The 20,464-nt window shown below is 54.3% G+C and overlaps 10 protein-coding genes across 10 annotated transcripts; 6 read left to right on the forward strand and 4 right to left on the reverse strand.

Annotated features, from left to right (window-relative positions):
- Positions 1–182: 182 nt before the first annotated feature.
- N7482_008772 (uncharacterized protein) lies at positions 183–1,868 on the reverse strand (the record flags this gene model as incomplete). Its single annotated transcript, XM_056690896.1, has 2 exons — positions 183–1,533; positions 1,588–1,868. 2 exons carry the CDS (start codon positions 1,866–1,868, stop codon positions 183–185), a joined length of 1,632 nt encoding a protein of 543 aa, XP_056540661.1.
- A 494-nt stretch (positions 1,869–2,362) lies between these two features.
- Positions 2,363–3,631, forward strand: N7482_008773 (threonine aldolase GLY1; the record flags this gene model as incomplete). Its single annotated transcript, XM_056690897.1, has 3 exons — positions 2,363–2,435; positions 2,496–3,449; positions 3,519–3,631. The coding sequence occupies 3 exons, from the start codon at positions 2,363–2,365 to the stop codon at positions 3,629–3,631; spliced, it is 1,140 nt and encodes a 379-aa protein (XP_056540662.1).
- Positions 3,632–4,832: 1,201 nt separating this feature from the next.
- Positions 4,833–8,007, forward strand: N7482_008774 (uncharacterized protein; the record flags this gene model as incomplete). The annotated part of the gene is made up of 3 exons (XM_056690898.1): positions 4,833–5,723; positions 5,783–6,183; positions 6,237–8,007. 3 exons carry the CDS (start codon positions 4,833–4,835, stop codon positions 8,005–8,007), a joined length of 3,063 nt encoding a protein of 1,020 aa, XP_056540663.1.
- Positions 8,008–8,794: 787 nt separating this feature from the next.
- Positions 8,795–10,226, forward strand: N7482_008775 (putative alpha-1,6-mannosyltransferase subunit; the record flags this gene model as incomplete). Its single annotated transcript, XM_056690899.1, has 2 exons — positions 8,795–9,224; positions 9,289–10,226. 2 exons carry the CDS (start codon positions 8,795–8,797, stop codon positions 10,224–10,226), a joined length of 1,368 nt encoding a protein of 455 aa, XP_056540664.1.
- A 653-nt stretch (positions 10,227–10,879) lies between these two features.
- N7482_008776 (putative NADH-ubiquinone oxidoreductase 12 kda subunit) lies at positions 10,880–11,358 on the forward strand (the record flags this gene model as incomplete). The annotated part of the gene is made up of 2 exons (XM_056690900.1): positions 10,880–11,105; positions 11,264–11,358. 2 exons carry the CDS (start codon positions 10,880–10,882, stop codon positions 11,356–11,358), a joined length of 321 nt encoding a protein of 106 aa, XP_056540665.1.
- A 468-nt stretch (positions 11,359–11,826) lies between these two features.
- N7482_008777 (pH-signaling protein PalC) lies at positions 11,827–13,457 on the reverse strand (the record flags this gene model as incomplete). The annotated part of the gene is made up of 2 exons (XM_056690901.1): positions 11,827–12,096; positions 12,150–13,457. The coding sequence occupies 2 exons, from the start codon at positions 13,455–13,457 to the stop codon at positions 11,827–11,829; spliced, it is 1,578 nt and encodes a 525-aa protein (XP_056540666.1).
- Positions 13,458–13,739: 282 nt separating this feature from the next.
- Positions 13,740–15,455, reverse strand: N7482_008778 (uncharacterized protein; the record flags this gene model as incomplete). Its single annotated transcript, XM_056690902.1, has 4 exons — positions 13,740–13,884; positions 13,938–14,614; positions 14,682–15,176; positions 15,243–15,455. 4 exons carry the CDS (start codon positions 15,453–15,455, stop codon positions 13,740–13,742), a joined length of 1,530 nt encoding a protein of 509 aa, XP_056540667.1.
- A 1,681-nt stretch (positions 15,456–17,136) lies between these two features.
- On the reverse strand, positions 17,137–17,787 carry N7482_008779 (Bromodomain associated domain protein; the record flags this gene model as incomplete). The annotated part of the gene is made up of 1 exon (XM_056690903.1): positions 17,137–17,787. One exon carries the CDS (start codon positions 17,785–17,787, stop codon positions 17,137–17,139), a length of 651 nt encoding a protein of 216 aa, XP_056540668.1.
- A 342-nt stretch (positions 17,788–18,129) lies between these two features.
- N7482_008780 (transcription initiation factor TFIID subunit 7 family protein) lies at positions 18,130–19,509 on the forward strand (the record flags this gene model as incomplete). Its single annotated transcript, XM_056690904.1, has 1 exon — positions 18,130–19,509. One exon carries the CDS (start codon positions 18,130–18,132, stop codon positions 19,507–19,509), a length of 1,380 nt encoding a protein of 459 aa, XP_056540669.1.
- A 334-nt stretch (positions 19,510–19,843) lies between these two features.
- Positions 19,844–20,446, forward strand: N7482_008781 (uncharacterized protein; the record flags this gene model as incomplete). Its single annotated transcript, XM_056690905.1, has 1 exon — positions 19,844–20,446. One exon carries the CDS (start codon positions 19,844–19,846, stop codon positions 20,444–20,446), a length of 603 nt encoding a protein of 200 aa, XP_056540670.1.
- Positions 20,447–20,464: the final 18 nt, after the last annotated feature.

Genomic DNA, 20,464 nt, shown 5'->3' on the forward strand with positions numbered 1-20,464 from the left:
AGGTAGATTTAGTTGGGTTGTTAACTTTATAGCTACACATCCCTACCAAGGCATTATGAACATAAAAGGCCAGCTCCAATATGAGCGTAAAGACCGATGCAAAGATCTCCCTATCATACACACTCTTCACCCTATACTTGGCGTTTGTTGATATGCCACTAGGATAATCGACCCCCGAGTCTCTAACGAGCATCATCGGTTTCCATCTCCTCCTCGTGTTGCATAGCCTTCCTAGCCATGGCGTCCCGCGCCGCGACCTTGGCCTTGCGATCCTCTTCTTCTGAGGTCTGTACTTGCTCAGCCCCCTTTGCACTGTCCCCGTTTGTGTGACCAGTCGCTGTTTCGCCAATCTGTTGGGTATTGCCTCCGCTGTCTGTGACAGTTGTCGAAGATGGCTTCTGAGCCAAACTATCGGGTTCTCCATTCTCAAGGTCAACACTGATCTCGGGCCGGCCCAGGGACTGAGACCGTGTGCTCCGTCGGGGGCGACCACGACTCCGGATAGGCTGTGAGGTCGGACTCGAGGTGGCTGTCGGGACTTGGATTGGAGGGTTGGACTCAACCGGGTGCTGCGAATCTGTCGCGCCTGTGGTTGCAGGCTGCGGGTCGGTGGGTTTGGTAGGATCTGTGAGGGACTTTCGCGGCCGGCCGCGTCGCCTTTCACTGTTGGATCCGGTGCCTCCATTTTGCTGAACGAGCCTCGGGCGCTTAGCCGGGCTTTGCTCTGGGTAGCTTCCGGCTTGAGCGCTGGTTGAGGCGTTACCATTCTGTGGACCAGCCTCTATACAAAGCTGGTTTGGGCCAGAAGACGACTGGCGAATCGAGTGATTGATCGGCACGCGGACATTATATGTGGGTAACTTGTCGAGAGACAGGTCATCCACCGCATCCTCTTCATCAAACGAATCCGCAATGGTGTGTGTTTGGCCACTTGGGAATGCGTCAGGCCACCCGCGCTTTCTTCCAGCCTGTAGTAGACCAGGGCTCTGCACTTCAGGCAGTCTACCATTCATTTGGGTTGAATATTCAGGGCTTTCCAGCTTGCGGCCCTCCATGAAACGGTTTTTTAGCTTCAATGCCTCGATTTCCAGCTTCAACTTCTCAATTTCGTCTGACTTCGACTTCAGCTCCTTTAGGACTGTTGCAATCATGTCGAATCCCGGTCCGCTCATGTGCCCATTTTCACCTTTGCTTCGGTTCGATCCATTCAATTCGATGCGGAGCGAGGTGAACGAATGCTTCAAGTCGGCCATCGTGTCTTGCAAGTGGTTCACCGAACTAGAAATCTGGTCAATACTACGCCCCTGGTGTTGCATTTGCAGCTGCATTGATGGATCTAACGAATATAAGTCCTGTGCACCTGCCTGCACCAAGGCACCATCGTGTACGGAATTGCGATCTCGTCGTGGAGGTTCTGGAGGGGGAGGGGGAAGCAGTTTATCGAGGGCGCCTTCTTTGAAAAGGGGGTCGGTAGTCCGCATGGTCACTACCTCTCTGAATGACACCTTGGACATTCTCCAGAGGATGTTCGGGCTAGATCGCAGTGAGTAATAGGCGTAGAAGCAAAAACAGAATCATGCCACCTACCCATTTTCTAGTCCGCAAAGGACTGCCAGTCTCTGCTGACACAGTTTGCAGGACACATCCTGGGCAACGCATCCTCGGAGAAGACTCATTTCTGATGTCTGCGGGATGTGTTTCTGCTCCGAGGAGATCGAGATACGGTGCAGGTTGACGCTCAGCCACGCTGTCGCAACAGCATAGACATTGGATAGTTTGCCCCATTCGTTCTCCAGCACGGCCAGCGAGCTGGAGCACCGCAAGCACTGGCAAAGGATTGCTGGCCGCGTGAGGTCATTTAAGTCCATGTTCGCGATGCGACTAGACAGGAGAGTGCGCTGGTATCGAGAGGGATGTGCGGATTTCGAGGCACATCCGATCACAAGAGGCTGAGTCAGCGGTCCAGGTCCCTGATCACGCTATTCCTAGTTAGGTTATCGATAAGGGGTATCTGCGCAGTGACCTCATTACAGTGGGGGTGAAGGTGGGAAGGATTTGGCAGATGGGGTTGCACAGTTACTGTATTTGGCATGCGGTGCTGCTTAGGCGACAAAGAATGGTTCGATCAGAACATCAAGCCACTGTAAATGTGCTACAACGCGATCCCCCGCAATGCCGTCACGTGATGCTTGTATTCCCCGCGCCTTTGCCCCCTCCCTTTTAAAGTTCCAACCGGTAAAGCTTCATGAGTTTGTCACTGCGCGCTATCTGCCGGCCTTTGGTGGCCTCAAGTTCTCTCACACTATCCAAGGCGGCATCTTCTCGCCGAAACATTGGCATGGCACACCTTACTATGGATGCAATGGCTCACGCCTCGGCTGCCACCGGCCATACCAGCTGGCACGGTGCTGGGGCTGCTGAATTTGACCTGCGTAGTACGTCTTCCAACTCTATTATGACTGATGCCTAAAAATACTGAAGATGCTGATTTGCAGGTGATACCATGACCAAGCCAACCCCGTCCATGCTCAACGCGATTTGCCAGACGACTCTTCTAGACGACGTCTTTAATGAAGATCCGACCACCAACGCACTACAAAATTATGTGGCCGAGAGGACCAAGCACGAAGATGCTCTGTTGGTGCTATCAGGAACCATGGGTAACCAAGTGGCTATCCGCTCCCACCTGGCTCAGCCTCCGCACTCGGTTCTGTGTGATCACAGATCTCACATCATCTGCTATGAAGCAGGGGGCGTGAGTGCCTGGACCGGAGCTACTGTACAAACCATTATCCCCAAGAATGGCATCCACTTGACCCTTGAGGATATTCAGAAACATGCGGTACTCGATGATAACATCCATCATTGCCCGACGAAGTTGATCAGCTTAGAGAACACCCTCGACGGCATGATCATGCCCCTTAGTGAGGCGCGCCGCATTGTGGCGTGGGCTCATGCCAACGATATCAAGGTTCATTTGGACGGTGCTCGGCTCTGGGAGGCAGTGGTTGCTGGGGCTGGCAGTCTGGCCGAGTACGCTAGTCTGTTTGACAGCGTGAGTTTGTGCTTCTCCAAGGGCCTGGGTGCCCCGATCGGCAGCATCCTTGTTGGTCCACAGGCATTCATCAAGAAAGCCCGTTGGTTCCGCAAGTCTATCGGCGGTGGCGCTCGCCAGACGGGCGTCTTTGCTGCTGCTGCCCGGGTCGCCCTCGACGAAACCTTCGGCACAGACGACTACGGCAAAACCGGCAAGCTTTCTGCAACCCATGCGAAGGCCAAGCAAATTGCGGACCTTTGGACCAGTCGCGGAGGCAAGTTGCAGTACCCCGTGCACACTAACATGATCTGGCTCGATCTGGAGGCGTCCGGGGTGGGACCCAATGATCTCACGGTCATTGGACAGGAAAAAGGATTAAGACTGCTTGGAGGCCGTGTCGTTGTTCATTACCGTAAGTGACTGTGATTGCGACTGCAGCTCGTGCAGCAGCGATGACTCAAAATTTTCTGACCTATCACAGAGGTATCGGACGAAGCGATTGCGCGGCTGAGCCAGGTATTCGACGTTGCCATGAAGGGAGAATACCAGCGGAGCGAAGACACGAGCAAGGCGTATGGGAGCAGCAAGCCCTAGAGACTCTAATTAGATGGACGCAAAATAATAGAATTTCACTCTCAAGTACACTATCAAATATACGGGTCCCCCGTGCACCTCCGCAAATAAGATTTCCAATCGAATCCATGGTTTGGTGAGTCTCGGACCGGCTTAATCGCGATCGGCCAATCATATTCCCTGACTATGGCTGAGTCAGCCCCAGGAACCACAGCTCGGCTGCCTCAGGCGTGGTGAGATCTTGCGGCTCGTTCCTCTTCCTTCTTCCTTCGTTTCTCGGACGACGACCTACCAGTCTCTGTCCCGGTTTCCACCCCTTCCGGTCCGTCCACCGCGACAATCTTGTCAATTTCATCTGTTGTGGATGGACAGATAGGGTGCTTGCCAATCTGTGTAAGTCGCGTTGAGTTGAGTCGAGGCCCAAACAAAGTGCCTCGATCGGCTTGTCCAAGAACGCTGTGCTGACCTGATACATCGATAATGCACAGAGATAACCCTTTCCACCTTTTCAACCCACTGGAAATAACAATACCCTTCGGGCTGGCTGCCATCAATGGTTCAAAATACCGCCTAGCTTCTGATCTCCCACCGCGACGGGCCATCGCCGGCATAGGCGCCAACATATACCTCCTCCAGCCGTTTTCACACCCCCCTTTCCCTTCCACTCAATTCTCTTGGGAAGGTCATATCTATCACCTACACAAGGTGCTTACACCTGCGCCTTGTCAGCCGCACGGTGTCAACCAGGGCTACGTGGGGAGCTGACACGGCACCTCCGCTGTCAAGGGACCGGACCACATTCCAGAACTTCTGTGAAACCACTCAGCTGCTCGAATCTTCTTCCCTTTTTGTATTGAAGACGCAGCACATATCATAACCGTTCCGTGCGTGTCTCTATTACCCAACTTCCAATTTCACCTTTGTCGTGTCAGTTCACCCGGGTTATCGCCCTGGTGACTTGCCTTTTGTCCCGTTTTGCACCCGCCCCAAAGGTATAAATACCCTCGTCCCCACGGACCTCAGACCACATCAAATTTACTCACAGGCCAATCTTAGGCCGCAAACCCGTGTATTCATGCCCTTGTTATGCAAAAGTTTCCGTTTCCAATCAGCACATATACCCCCACACCACATCTGTCAACAGTAGTTTTTTTTTCCCTTGCTTGCATTTTTCACTTGTTAGCGCACTGCATCCGCATCCACATTTTATCTTCATTCCATCATGGAAGCCACTCAAGAGTCTACCCAGCCGTGTGCGGACCCGCGCCGAATGGGGCTAAACAACTCAGGGCTTCACGAGCAGGATCTGGCCGACATCATCTGTATCCTTCATCCAAACTCTCATGCAGCCCATGATGCGGTGGCTGCTACGGCGAGTCTGGGCAACCAACACATTCTGCAACAAGATGTCTTGGACTTCGAAGCCTCTGAAACTGCTGCACTCGACGTCGCGCTGAGGCTGTCATCCAACGTGTGCGACCTTGGGGTGGGCTTTTGCTTCGGTCGCAACCGCGCCCGCTGTGATGTCCTTCTGGCAGTGGACGACGAAGCCAAACGCGTATCCAATACTCATTTCCGGATCTACCTGACCGGCGACGGCATTATTATGCTGCAAGACACTTCCACCAACGGCACCATAGTAGACAACTGTCGCCTTCGAAAGAATCAAAAAGAGAACAGTCGGATGCTCACCAACGGCTCCGTCATTCAAGTGGTGACTGGGAACCAGGGATCTGATGAGGTGCGATTTGTGGTGCGGATTCCATCTCGTGAAGGCTTCGCTGTTCAATACACCCAGAATGTGCTTCGGTACTTTGAACGAGTGCAGGAGGTGGCCGGGGCCACGCAGCTCAAGGTTCGGAATGGCCCGGCTCCACCTGTTCTTTCATGGTCGGTCGCCAATTCCTATGGCATGCATTGGACGGGTGGTTCGATGTACAACGTGACCGGACAGGTTGGAAAAGGCGCTTTTGCCACGGTCTACAAGCTGGCTACCAAGCAGCATGGTGCGATCTATGCGGCAAAGGAGTTGGATAAACGGCGTTTTATGAAGAACGGCATCCTAGATCAAAAGGTCGATAACGAGATGAAGATTATGCGTGATCTCAAACATGTGAGTGATATACCTCTTCAGGGATCTAGTTGGTCTATATTAACATTTACCTTATTTAGCCCAACATCGTTCAATACATCGACCACCACGAACATGACCGATGGATCTACATCATCATGGAATACGTCCCAGGGGGAGAACTGTCCACATATCTATCCACCCACGGCAAGATCGCAGAGGACATGGTGCGGACGATTGCTCGCCAGCTACTACGGGCGTTACACTACCTGCATAAGAGAAGAATCACTCACCGCGATATCAAACCGGACAATATTTTGATTGCCTCGTTGGACCCACTACGCGTCAAGCTGTCGGACTTTGGGCTGTCGAAGGTCACCCAAGAGGAAACATTTTTAAAGACGTTCTGTGGCACACTTCTGTACTGTGCGCCTGAGGTGTACCCAGACTACGAAACCTACCGGCGTGGCGAATTGAGAAAGAGACGCCGTGTTGGAGATCCGTGAGTTTTCTCAATTCGATTTCCCATTTGAGCCTTGGTTAACTCATTGTTAGACCTCCCAAAACGTCTCCCTACAGCCAATCCGTCGACATGTGGTCACTGGGTGCAGTGCTGTACCATATCCTGGCCGGAGTTCCCCCATACTGCGGGCGCGCTGAGGATCGTGGTGTCGCCATGCTAAGAACCATTATGGAAACCGAGGCTGATTTTGACATCCTCCGGCGTGAGGGCGTATCTGAATCTGGCGTTAACTTCGTCGCTCAACTCCTTAACCGAGACCCCTTCTCGCGACCAAGCGAAAAGGAATGCTTCCAGCACCCGTGGATCTCTGGCATCCCGGATGTGGATGAGTATGAAGACGATGACATCTTGGTCGGCCCCCGTGTAGCTCTGTCAGTCATCGGTGAGGCGGAGGAGGAGCTTGATGCGTCTCAGCTATCTATCAATGAGGATCTTGCATACACCTACGCAGCCGATGCAGAGGAATCAAGCAGCAATGAAGCTCTCCCAAAAAAACCGCGCATTGAATACATCCCCACAGATATTCGCTATCCATCGCTTCCCAAAATTGAGAGCTTCCAGGATGGCCAAATGGTTGCCGAGAGCCACGCCAGGCGCCTCTTTGGCGAAGTCACGTCTTCAGCTCTGCGCAGCTCCTATGCCCTTGGCCACACCGGTTCGTGGGATGATGGTGACTACGATGCCGAGGGCTTTGCTTCTTCTGGTGAGTCGGTGAGCGATGAACGCAGCGTCTATTCGATCATTTCTCTCCCCGAGCACCCCTTCGGCGGCACCGCGCCCAGCCTGATGGGCGCAGAGAACCTCGTTAGGCGACTGAATATGAACTCCTCGCTTCCTCTTTTCCCTGCCCAGACCGGCCTGGTTAACCAAACTTCGACGCGGCAGACCAGCCCCGGACAGCCCACGGAGTTCCCAAAAGCAGGTAGCACCCCACGTGGGGTGGTTGCACCTACCTCGAGTACCAACGAGACGACACCCAAGGCCCCCAAGATCTCACGCCGTATCGAATTGGAGTTACCGGAAACTGCCAGTGAGCGTTCTGACAACAGTGCGCCCGTGAGTCGTCCTCATTCTACCCACCCCCAGGAACTGCCTGCGGAAGCGGACTACGACATCGAATTTGCGACCACACTGGATGCTCAAACTGGTCAGGCTGTCCTGGAGCAATTACGCGCGGCCGAGGAACCACCGTCGGAGCCGATCATCCATGAACAGCCTGACGCACCTGGTATTCCAACAGACATGCCAGTGGCCGAATTTACGAAGCCACCCAAGCTTTTGGGCAGATTGAGAAGCCTCTCAGGATCCATGTTTGATTTAAATCTTCGCCTAGAAAACCGGATGACCTCGTGGGGCCGTGGACCGGACGCAACAGTCCGCCACCCCGACAACCTGGACGTCCGGATTCCGGCATACGCCCTCGAAATCACCTTTTGGGCCCCCGGGCTCGAGCGCCGGATCGCCGAAGGCCAAGACTGGACACAGGTCCCCGGCGTCATGGCTGTGCTCTCCACGAAAACGCGCAAGTGCATCTGGGTCAATGGCACGGAGCTGCGCAAGGGCGGCCCGGAAGGACTACAGTTCGGCAAGCTCTACACCGGCGATGTCATCACTATCTACCGGCACAAGGACAATGGGGAGTTTCTGCAGCTGCGGTGCGAGTTCTACCACGGCGACAGCGCGCAGCCACGGCCCTCCCACGAGGCTGGGTTCGTGGTGCGCCAGGCGCTTGTAGGCAGGTCGGACGGGGCGGCGAACCGCGAGCCTGTTAGGCCGAGCCGCATGAAGGAAGCCGAGGAGTAGATGGATATTGGAGATCGGGATCGGGATCGGGGTCAAGGTCGGGCTGCCTGCTTCTGCGTCTACGTCTTTGTCTTGTCTCTCGGCTCTAGAAATAGATTGATAGGCGAATTGCATCATTGGGTGTGAGTCTGAGGTCGCACAAGCCAGCCATCCAGCTCGCCATGAGTTCCACAATGGCCTTTGTCCGCATGCGGCCATGTGGAGAGTTACGTAGATGGACATGGAGGACATGGACATGGAGCCGTGCATTGTAGTATACCAATCAGCACCCGCAGAGATCTCCAGCGCTGAGCTCAGTTCCATTGGTATGCCGGTTGAAAGCAATTGAACCAAGAAACACGTCCTCCCCTAGATAATATCCGCACGAATCCCCAGTAGGATCTATTTTCCTGTGCCTGGTTCCTTGGGAGGTTGTGGTGGTGCTCCGCAGAGGTGGTACTGACTTCTGCTTGCGGAACCAGCACCAGAGACTCCGTCGACCAACCTTCATCTGCGACGCCGTCGTGGTCTGTGCTCGGCCAGCCGGCCGTTGAATGTCGAATGGACCCATCCACATCTCACTTTCATCTTAATCCGTCGCGGGCCTCCGCCGGCCTCATTTAATTTCGCTTCGCCGGCCCAAACCCCCATTTCCTCCTAGTGTTCAGTCATTCTGACCTCACCGTCCTCCCAGCCTGTGCCTCTCAGAACGTCTCGTCCGCTCTCCAAACGATCTCCATTCAGAAACAACTGCGAATAAGTCTGCGTCACACCCCTCGACCCGCTTCCTCCTTACCGGTCGCAACACATGTCCCTGTCGCGATCACCCTCTCCCCACCCGGGCGGAGGGTGGTCCAGCCCGGGGCTTACCCCTGGCAGCGGCGCCTCGACTCCGCGCGGCTATTCGCCCGCGTCGCTAGCTCCCGGCGGTATCTCGTGGGCCGCAGCAAAGGCAAAGAGTGACGAGGTGCGCGGGTATCCCTCCTTCTCGACGCGCAACAGCGGTTTCTTTTCGCGGCAGAAGCACAAGATCTCAGCGCGGCTGCCCAGCTTTCGCGGGCATGCGTCCCGGCACGGATATGTCGATAAGGATGTGTACGGACGGGGGCATTTGAACTCCGATAGTGCCGGCGGGCGTGGACCCGGTGCCGCGCTAAAGGTGATGATGCGAAGAGGGAGGGTCCGGATGATATTCGGATTGTTCTTGTTGTGGATTGGGTACCTTTGCTTGTGGCCGAGTAAGTGGCGGTGCTACACCGGACTGGGCAACATCCCAAGACTAATACGCAATCGTGTCTCCAGCATTCGTCCATTTGTATCGACGGTCGCCACTGGGTGGAGGACGCAAGTTCGTCATTATCCTCGGGTCCAATGTGGAGGGCGGCGTGATGGAGTGGAAGGGCGCGCGCGAATGGGCGATCGAGCGCAACAGCATCTGGAACAAGCAGCAGTATGTCCAGCGCTGGGGCTACGAGCTGGAAGTCGCCAACATGCTGGCCAAGAAGCGGTACTCTCACGAGTGGCGCGAGAACTGGGAAAAGAGCGACGTGATCCGCGAGGCGATGCGCAGGTATCCCAACGCCGAGTGGTTCTGGTGGCTTGACTTGAACACCTGGATTATGGAATACGGCACCTCGTTGCAGAGCCATATCTTCAATGACCTCGATTCCCACGTCTACCGCGACATTAACGAGTACAATCCACTAAACATCACACATCCGCTACCGGAATTCTTCCTCGACGATATAGGACGCGCCCTCGAAGGGGACGGTAATCCTGATTCTCTTCATCTACTCCTCACTCAAGATTGCTCGGGCTTCAATCTGGGGTCTTTCTTCTTGCGCCGGTCTGTCTGGACTGAACGCTTGCTCGATGCATGGTGGGACCCCATCATGTATGAACAGATGCATATGAACTGGGAGCACAAAGAGCAAGACGCTTTGGAATACATCTACCAAAGCCAAGCCTGGGTCCGCAGTGGTGTGGGTTTCCTACCCCAACGCAAAGTCAACGCCTTCCCACTCGGTGCCTGCGGCGACGCGAACGACCCGGCCGTCCACTACCAAGAAGATGAGCATGACTTCGTGGTCAATATGGCTGGGTGCATGTTTGGCCGTGACTGTTGGGCTGAGATCTACAAGTACCGCGAAATCGGCAATGAGCACAATCGCTCTCGGTGGCAGTGGCTCTCAGACCGACTAACCTCTGCAAAAGACTCGGTCTTCGGGACGAAAGACTAGAACGGGGAATAGTATGGCCCGGACGAACGGCTGGGTGGCTCATTTTCTCTTCTGTCTCACTTCCAGTGCACCCTCTAGTTTATCCTCTTATGGCTTTATGTCTTTCCACGCATTTCACGCATTCTTCGACGGCCGCGCATTGTATGATACAGATTCAAGACTGGCTGGGCTTTTTTTTAAGGTCCTTTGTACATTGGGAATTTGGGATCTGCATTTCTCCCGGTGGGGTTGTTGGTCGGCGGTGATGTTGGAGTTACACCTTTTGCTGTGCAAATACTACTTTTTCGGCTCTTTCAGTTTAATTGGTTTCAAAGGCTCGTCGGTAACTCGTATATCATCTGCAGCAGCAACTCCTTGACTTCCCTTCTCCACTCCGCAAGCATCAAAACTATATACTCACGTGACCGGGACACCGAGCTGCACACTTAGTTCCTGCACCTCCCCCAACTCGCTTCCACCGCCCAGCCCCCCATCCAATCATGGCTCAGCTAATCCAACCACCAGCCAGTTCGGATTCGACCGCATCCACGCCCATCACGCAAATCGGATCCTCAACGGCCCTATCCCGCAAACCTCCCTTCTCGGCTGCAGGAAATCTCCAGCACCTGCTCCTCTCCGTCAAGCCCTTTACATAACCCACACAAACCGCCGCAATGCCGACACCCGAGTCCGCCGCCTTCCTCGCCAAAAAGCCCACCGTGCCTCCGACCTACGAGGGCGTTGACTTCGAGGACAACGTCGCCCTGCACAACACCCGTGACGCGATCATCCGCGAGCAGTGGGTGCGCAGCATGATGTCTCGTCTTGTTGGTGAGGAATTGGGCAAGTGCTACGCGCGCGAGGGCGTGAACCACCTCGAGAAGTGCGGTGTGCTGCGCGGTGAGACTCCCCGTTTTTCCTCCCCCGCTCCGGCTGCGATGGGCACCCGCGAACTGAGGAACTGCTCTTTCGGGCCTATACTACCGGTCGACGAGCGATTGCCTTATTTCGGATTGTTCTAGACGGCATATCGGAGATTTGTGCTGACGGTTTTGCAGAGAAATATTTCGAGCTGCTCAGTGAGCGCAAGGTTAAGGGTTATCTCTTCCAGGAGAAGAACTACTTCAGTGATGCGGCTAGCAAGTCCGCATAGTCTATTTCCATGGACGAATTGGATCGTTGCGCTTGTGGTGGACACCAGGGTTCTGCAGCGGCTTGCCTTTGCAGGAAGCTGCAATATTGAGGCCGTGATGCTACGGGACTGAGCGGAGCTGCATTTGCGACATTGTTGTGATGCAATATCCACCGCTAGATGCTAGCCGTGGCATTCATGGGGGACGAAGTCTCTGGCTGTTGCAGCTCTGCCTTGGAATGGATGAAGCGTGTGAGAGCGGCTTTCGCTCTCTTGTACTGTACATATAAGATATCATTGTCTGGTCAATTTCATTCTCGTTTGAAGAAAATGCAGCTTTTGTTGAAGTCTACAACTGCAGAAAGGGATTAAATACGGTGCATGTTAAGCTTATACTCTGGCGAAGGCTTGATTTTGATCTCTCATTCCTAGAAAGACGCACGAACGTCTATGCTATTCATTTTCCTCGCCATGCTCCTGGGTATCATATCAATAGTACACACTTGAAGCTGTCTGGCTCCGGTCAGGGAATCCGCCTGGGGTTGCTGGGCCGCCGAGTGAGACAGGTTCCTCCTCGCTATCATCCGGGTCGCTTCCAAACCGCGCGTTCACGCTCTCATCTGGTATCGCTCTCATGCGAAGGATTTGGTCCTCATCCAAGGAGGCAGGCATGTATGGCGCAGGCGGCGTGTGAATATCTCGACCAGACGGGAGTTTAGATAACAGCGGTGCAGATGCTGGAATGGGCTGCGTGTTGATCTGGAACATATTAGTATCGAGGTATCGGGAACCACAACAAATCCAGAACTCACAGTATCATTCATCTTCACCCATTTCGACTCCAACATAGCAATCACTCGGCCCTCCTCATCACGACCTGCATCGTCGCCCGCATCCAATGCGCCCTTGTCCCCGCGCCCCCCACCGGCGTCCTTGCCAATCTTCTTCTCTTCCCTCCGCTCCGCCCATTCCCGTTTCAATCGTGAGAATCCGCCCTTAGCTGGTCCCCCACTAACCTCATCCTGGCCTGCAGAAGACGATCCGGCGCCTCCTCGTATACCGAGAGGCGTCCGTGCAGCCCGCAGCCACGCAATGCCCTCGCCCGTCTTCCCAGTCAACTCGGCATCGATACCAAAGAACCGGCAAGCACGAGCACGGGCTACACGGCCCAAAACACCAGCATAGCGGGAAACCTCCTCATCCACCCGGCCTGTCCGACCAGCTCCAGACCCGACAGCACTTAGCCCCGCAGCAGCCTGTTCAGCGTACTCGGCCGCGCGAACGCATAGTCGTGCAAAAAGCAGCGCGCGCACTTTAGGGATTTCCGGAGCGCGAACCATCCATTCCCGATCATTCGGATTGCGGGATTGAATGCACGCTGTGACATATGCGTCATCCTTTAGCACAGCTAGCAACGTAGCCTCAGATAGAGCGAGTGAAGATAGCGCGGACTGTGTACTAGCGTCAATATCCGGCACGGTGGCTGTTGTCGCGGCCGAAAATGCCGGCGACGATGCGAGCAGCCCATGCACTGAGCTGGCTTGTAATAGGTTTCGAGTAGCGTTTTGTACAGCAGCCGTGCGCTGCTCTGTGGACTGTGTCGTTGGGGCGTATAGAGTTTCAATGACTCCCACGCGCGCAAGCCGGGTTAAGACGTATCCCAGCGTTGTGAGTGTAAAAGCGATTTCAAAATCGATGCCTTGGCCAATGACGCGCCCACCGCGTGGACGAATGGCTGTCGCTCCCGGGATGGTAGCTGGAGCTCCTAGATTGAGGCCACTGCTGGCAGATAGAGTGGGTTTCCACGCCGATTCAATTTCGGCGCGGGAGATAATTTCGATTCCGCCTGAAGCTAAAAATTCATTCTGGATAGATCGGCCGCTAATGCCATGTGATATCGCGAACAGGTATGGTATGTATTCGTTCAAGGCGGAGAGGACGGTGGGTAGGTGGGCGTCCTGTCGTGGGCCGCGGGGTAGCCGTTTGTGGGCCTTGAGGGCGAGGCGGAGGGCATGGCGAGCAGTCGAAGCGGATTGAGGGAGCGAAGGATGGGTTGAGGAGGAGATGAATGTCTGGAATGAGAGCGGAGACGTGGTTGGGAGGGTAAATGCGTAGACCATGGTGAAGGGGTGAGGCGCGGGGAGTGGGAGAAGCTGGGGATGTGAAGACGGGCCTGATGTCACTGCCAGCCAAGACACGCCTGGACTTGGCGAAGACGCGTATATCTACACCCTAAAGACCTTACTTTCTGCTTTCTCTCGTTTTGTAAGCATTTGTCCTTATTCCTGGCTATTTTAATCAATCTATAATGTATATACTCCGCCCGGTCGGCGGGTGTGTTCTAAGCGCTATGGCAAACATAAGTCTCGACATATAGATGACTCCACACTTATGAAAGCGTATCAAAGCCTATCGGAGTCATTGCTGTACAATCGCTTCCCTTGCCACTGCAGAAAAACTGTAGGGAAGAAGCTGCAGCCTATGATCAAGGCCGCGACAATTCCAGAGCTATTAGCAATGCCAACGCTATCGAACATGGAGGTAAACCTGAGTCGGCCATTAGCAAATATACGGGACGATAGTCATGCACACTAGCTTACCAGAATGGGCCAATAAATCCCCACGTCGATCGCACGAAGTTGATGAAGACACCAACGCTGCCCGCGTCCTGCGGGTACGTATCCACCGCATAAGTAGTCATGACTGTGGTAACGACTTGGTTGCCGAATGCAGCAATACCAGTTCCTATCAAAGGCTTCACATTCCACTTACCCAGGGTAGCCTGTTCCGTGCAAACAAGGAACACGACCATGCCTGCAATACTCAGCAGGAACCCAATGTAGCTCAGCCACAGCCGGTACTCTGGTGCGGGCTTGTGGCCAATCTTCTTGGCACGGGTGTTCATCCACATATCAGACATGAAGCCGCCCAGCAGCTCGCCAAGGAGGGACCCAATGATCAGGCCTAGGAATTGAAGGCCAAGTTGTTGGGCATTGAGTTCGAACTTCCTCTGGAGGAGCTGGGGCACTTCAACGGAGTTCAGCACAGAAGCAAAAAGGAAGACCATGGAGTATGCGATAGCGGCGAGTAGGACCGGGATGTTCGTAAACAACGTCAAAGGATGGAAGAATTCGGACACCTTGAACGGGGTTGGATCGATGCGACGCAAGGACATATACTCGCGCTTGAAGACAGACGATTTAGATTGGACATGGGCGCCGATGTAGCGGGTTTCAGGGCCGAAAAATATGTAGAGGAAGAACTGGACACCGTTCGTCTGAATGACTGGTCAGCATATTGCTCAGTAGTTGTAATGATGAAGATGAATACTGGCGAGTACTCACGATGGCCAGAATCCAGTAGATCCAGCGGTAATCAACGCGTTGAGCCACGAAACCAAAGATGAAAGGCCCAATTGGCACACCGAGGGTAACCATGATCGTCCAGATTCCCATATACCGTGCTCGCTCATGTCGGAAGAAGGTCTCTGTCACAACGCCACTTCCAATGGCCATAGCAGGCGAGATAAAGAAAGCTACTAAGGCACGGCAAGCTGCCATTGAGGCGTAGTCCGGACTCTTTGCGCATCCAATGTTACAGACACAGCTCAGAATCAGGGATAAAAGGAAAATCGGACGCCGTCCAAAACGGTGTGAAAGTGGCTTCCAAAACAACGGAGCACCCCCAAGGATCGCAATCTGCAAGGAAGTAAGATAGCTGACTCGCTGTATAGAGACATCGACATCAAGGGCGATGTCCTCGTATGCGCAGATGATAGCTGCGGCAGTAAGCGTGCCCATGCAGGCATGGAACGAGACGAGGCTCAGGTTGGCGGTTTTCTAAAGAGATGATTCTGTGTCAACAAGTCTCCCACACCCGAATGGAAGATCTTTTGTCTTGCTCACCTTCCACAGTGGCCAGTTGTATGGATCTGCTGGATCCATGCTGGGGATAGGATCGAGATCCAGCGTGCCATGCCGCTCGAGCAGGTAGGACTGGTGCGACTCGGAGAGAAACCTGGTCGGATGGGCATTGACCGCAATATCCTTCTCTTCAATATAATCAGATGATGATTTGGCTGGCATTCCGCCAGGAATTTCATGTTCGTGCAGCGACATTTTGACAGATATCAGAAATCGAGGTCAATTAGTGTGCCACGAGGGAGCAGGGTCCAATATAACATATTAGGGGCTTCCCACTACCCCAACCCCGCGTGTTTCACGCCGGGAAATGGTGGTATCCGGGGTTATGGCTCAATGGGTGGGACTTGCTGGATACGAGCGTGTCAGAACTGAGGCGCGACTGGCATCCATCTGATTTTCCGGCCACAACCAAGGTGCGCAGTGGAGATGGCTATAGTGGCTATACTTGTGATAGGCCCATGGGGGCTATGACAGGACGACTCCGGGGATCGTGATGGGGCCAGGCAGTCATTGCGGTAGATTTAGCGAGTGCTATTGCCGGGGAAAGGTGGTCATTATAGACCCGCGGCCCGTCTGAGAGGGATGCGAGCCGACTCCAAAGCGGGTTTTCTATGTAGCTAGTCGGCTAGTCAATCCCCGATCCACAGGGAAAACGCCGAGCGGTTCGCAGGGTCTGGGTCAACTGCCGATGCCACTATCCGGGCTTCTGACTGGAGAAGTCGGCCTGGGCTTGCACGGTGACACAGCCAGGTTGCCGGCCAAGTCGGGTGGCGCGGGAAGATTAAGCTTTCTCCAGACCTGATATAGCACATCAGTGTGATCATTGCTATCTTTGAGCGATGTGGTTGAAATTCAAAGTATTTGTTGTTTTTTCGTGTCTGGAGAAACCCCGGACTGTCAACTATGGGTGGCGGGGGGACTCCGGGGGCGACTCCACAGGGGTTCACCCACTGCTCTACGCCGGCTTACCAAGCAACGTTCGGCCGTTTACCGAGCCTAGAGCGGGTAACTTTACATCTATGGGTCTCTAGATCTCGTGATATGCTGGAATCTCTACTGTTTTACTTCACCAGTCAATTCCTGAACTAGGTCTACACCATACATTCACCGTGCTTTGATAGCTGCATCTCCGCAATGATACTCGGGTCTCAATTAGTTGTATACGGAGAACACCTAGATGCCAGATGAGAAAAGACATATTCGAATCTTGATAGGTAGTATAGATGCTATGGTTAGATGGATAGCAGCATACCATACCAGCTTCTATTATTTTTAACGGGCCTCTATAAAGATATCGCAAAAGAGGGCAGGGATGATATGAGAAACGAAAACGTAGGTTTCCAATACTTTATCTGACTAATAAAGTCCCCAGATCAAAGGCCACACATATAATGATCAGAAGCTTAACACCTTTCATCTGAAATGTTAAAAGGGCATATGGCCGTGCATAGACTGATCGTTATCGGCAATGTGAGGAAGCGCGAGACCTATGCATATCCTGTGACAGAGCATGAACGTGCACTGGCCAGTGGTTGCCAGGTTTCCGGGTAGCCGGGGCGTGTGGGTAAACGTTTGCAGGGTGCAAAGGCATGTCAGTTCGGTTGGATGTATATGCCCTGATCAAAGCTCTTAGGTGTGCTGCCTCTGTGCGGTGTACGTGCGCTCCCATGTTCACGAATGTGCAACTCAGAAAAGTCAAGACCCACGATGTCGAAGCTTTGAAACGAACATTGAACATGATGACGTGGGATATGCCATGACCATGGAGATTGCTAAGCGGTGATTCCGATGTGCATGTGTAGTGGAATGCGGTCTCGTTGAGTTGGTTCGAGAGGTTGATTTTGGGTAGTTGGCTTCGTAATGCAGAAACGGTCCTTCACACCTCCATGGGGCCGTCCTCTGACAGATGACTCGGCGCACTGCTGACACCAGAGGTTTCGCTGCCACCCGGACTCAGCGGTGCCCGGGATCGTACCTGTGCGCCCCATTCTCGAATGCTCGGCGCGCCGCCTTCGATGACGACGGGGTGCTCTTCCGCGCTCTTGCCCAAGACTGTCCCCGCGTATCGCGACTCTTCACCCGTCTTGCTGTGCTTTGTCTTCAAAGAAGTCAAGAAATCCACTTTCTCCATGGCGTCCGGGTCCACCATGTCTCCTTCGCTGGGGACAAAGCCTGCAATGCGCCGGATCTCATGGTGGGCTGGGCCAGTTATCCACCCAAGCAGTGACTCGAGGCCGCGCATATCTTCCTCGCCCGCCCAGTCTTCCTCCCACTCTCTTAATTGTGGTCGTAGCGCGCCTGCATCCTGGAGGGCTTGGTAGACGTCCTCAAGAACAGGGGATGGGTCTTCGGGATGGGCGTTGGCGGCATGCGCGGCAGTTGCCGAGGCCAGGATCATGAGATATCGACCGGTCAAATCGGCCAGTGACTCTAAAACGGACGGACGTGTTGAGTGGAACCCCTGAGCCCGGAGAATCTGGATAATGGGAGGTCGCAGGAGTGCATTATGCAGGTTGTGGCCGGACATTGCGGCGAAGGGAGCTGGCCGTATTGCGGAGGAGTAAGATAGAAGCCACCGAGAGGAAAGCAAATCTGTTTAAAATCCAGGCTATTCCTTTGAATGGGGAAGACCAAGGTGAGAAGCAGGCAGCAGTGAGTGATGGGAAGGCGTGATGGCTGACTTGGCGTCGGCGGTTGACTGATGGAAGCTCTGCGGCAGGCCGAACTCGAAGGCGGAGAATTCAATCTGGGCGCGTCCCTTCCACCTCCTTCCCACCACGCCATACAGCTCGCCTCACCTTTGCTTCCTAATTTCGCGTCGGCAACCTCACTATTTTGATCGCAAGCAACCTTTGCATTCGGTAGCATAATGTCTGATGCTAAGGGTCCAACCCTTAAGCTCAAGTTCGGCAAAAAGCCCGCACCACCGCCGGCGGAGCCTGCGCCAGCCGAAGCCTCGCAGCCCAAGCTCACCCTGAAAATCGGTCGCAAATCCCAACCCCAGGCCGAAGCCTCCGAAGAGAAGCCCAAAAAGAAAAAGGCATCGTCGAAGAAACGCCCCGCCGAGACTGCAGCACCGCCTGAACCCGCGGCGGCCCAGCTGGGTCCGAAGCGGCTCAAGCTGAACACATCCAAGCTCAAGTCGATCCGTATCAAGAACAAGGCCCATGTTCCCAACCGCCCGGTCGGTGTCGGCTACGACTCCGAAGCATCAGATACCGAAATCGATCCGTCTATCGAAGAACAATTTATCTTACGTATGCTACCGGGCGAAGACTGCGACTACCTACGACAGGCTATCGAGGAGAGGAAATTCGACAAGTCGGAGTTCTCCTTCAAGCCGCTCACTCGTGATGGCCGACGCGCCATCTTCAAGGTTCGGAACCAACAGTATGCGGCCTGTTTAGTTGATCTGCCCTGCATCATCGAGGGCATGAAGAGTTGGGATCGGCGGGGGTGGTACAAGTCAGCCGACATCTGCCAAATGCTCTTGATTTTGGGGAAAGTCTCGAATGACCAAGAAGCGCTGGAGTATCCTATTCCCCCCGAGCTCGAAGGTGCCGATCCTAAGATGCTACAATACCCCCACGGGCTGGCACCACCGTTGCGATGGGTCCGTAAGCGACGTTTCCGTGACCGTGTCAGCTCGCGCACTATCGAACAAGTCGAAAGAGCCGTGGAAGATCTGGTTGCACAGGATGAACAATCGCTTTTTCCGCCGAGATTCGATCTGGTGGACAGTACGTCCTTGAACCGCGCGGAAGGACTCGTGCAGGAAGACTACGATGAAGACTACGATGAAGACCAAGATGCCGAGGGCGAGGCAGATGAGATGCTGGATGACTTTGAGGATGCCCTGGCGGCTGAGATGGAAGCGGCGCTGGCTGCTGGAGACGATGACGCAGCGGCCGCAGTTACAGAAGCAGGCCAGGCCGCGACCGCATCCACGCCAGCGGCACGGACCGAAGGTGGAGGTGACTCTTCTGACGAGAGCGACATGTCGGATGAGGGCGCCGACGGCCCAGACGATGATCTTGACGAAGAGCAGCTGGAACAGCAGCGCCAGCTCCAACAGCACCGGGAAGAAATCGCCGAACTCGAGGCTCTTATTCGCACCGAAACCGCACAATGGGAGAAAGTTCAAAATCATATTCTACGCAACAAGATGGGTCGCCGCATTCAGGAGCTGAAAAAAGATCTGGAGCTCAAAAAGGTGTCCATCGGGATGCCGGGCGACAACGATGTTTGATTGGGGCATGCTTATTTCGGAGTTATGTGCATTACAGGAAGCATTTCAAACAGGCGCTGGCGCACCTTCCTCATCTGATGATCCCTTCTTTCGAAATACCAGTGGAATTTGATTTTTGTATCAGCCCATGAGTGATCATATCTGGAGGAAGCCGGTTGTAGACCCTGACGTCATCCGACCATCAGTCTAAGCATGCCACAAGCTTTCCGCGCCGAGCGCTACTCATTTCAATTCTTCAAACTACCCCAGTGTTTGTCGATACAGATCCCACTTGTCTATAACTTGTCTATACGTCGTTGGTCTCTCAAGTTTTGAAGAGATCGATACTATCAACATGGAGACCCGCAGTCAAGCCGCTCAGCCGGCCCAACCACCCAAGGAAGCTGCCTACGCGCAAGCTTCCAATCCAGTTGAACATAAACCATCTGAGCAACGTGCATCTGCCCCTCAAACTCGTCAATACGGCGACCCTACCGCGTCAATCACACGAGGCCCGGACTCCAAGCCATCCAGCGACGAAGCTCGTGCACGCCTAGATAGGCAGCACCGACAAGAACGAGCCGAAATGCAGGACTCCCCCGATCTGGATCTGGAATATGGAGTCGAGCAGCAACCTGCAGAGGGTTACATTGCTGACTCGGTCCAGCGTAAGGGAGAAGGAATGCGCCGTGCGCAAGCTGGTGCACATGCTGGGCCGGTCGGCAGTGCTTCTGGCCCTGGCCACCCGGGATTCGGGGAAGAGAGAGATCTTGCAGCGAACATGGATCAGAAACGGGTGGAGCATGATCGTCTGTTGGGCGAGAAGATCGGTCGCAGTCCTATGGCCCCGGACTCTGATGTCGCCGAAAGGGAAGCTGTGCGGCAGCGTAAATTGAAGAGAAATGAGGATGTGGAAAAGGCGCTGAAGGAGGAACCCGGAGCGCCTGTTGTGGGTTAATAGAAGGACGGTATTCAC

This window comes from Penicillium canariense (assembly GCF_028826845.1).
Source record: "Penicillium canariense strain IBT 26290 chromosome Unknown utg000006l_segment0_segment0, whole genome shotgun sequence".
Lineage (NCBI taxonomy): Eukaryota > Fungi > Ascomycota > Eurotiomycetes > Eurotiales > Aspergillaceae > Penicillium > Penicillium canariense.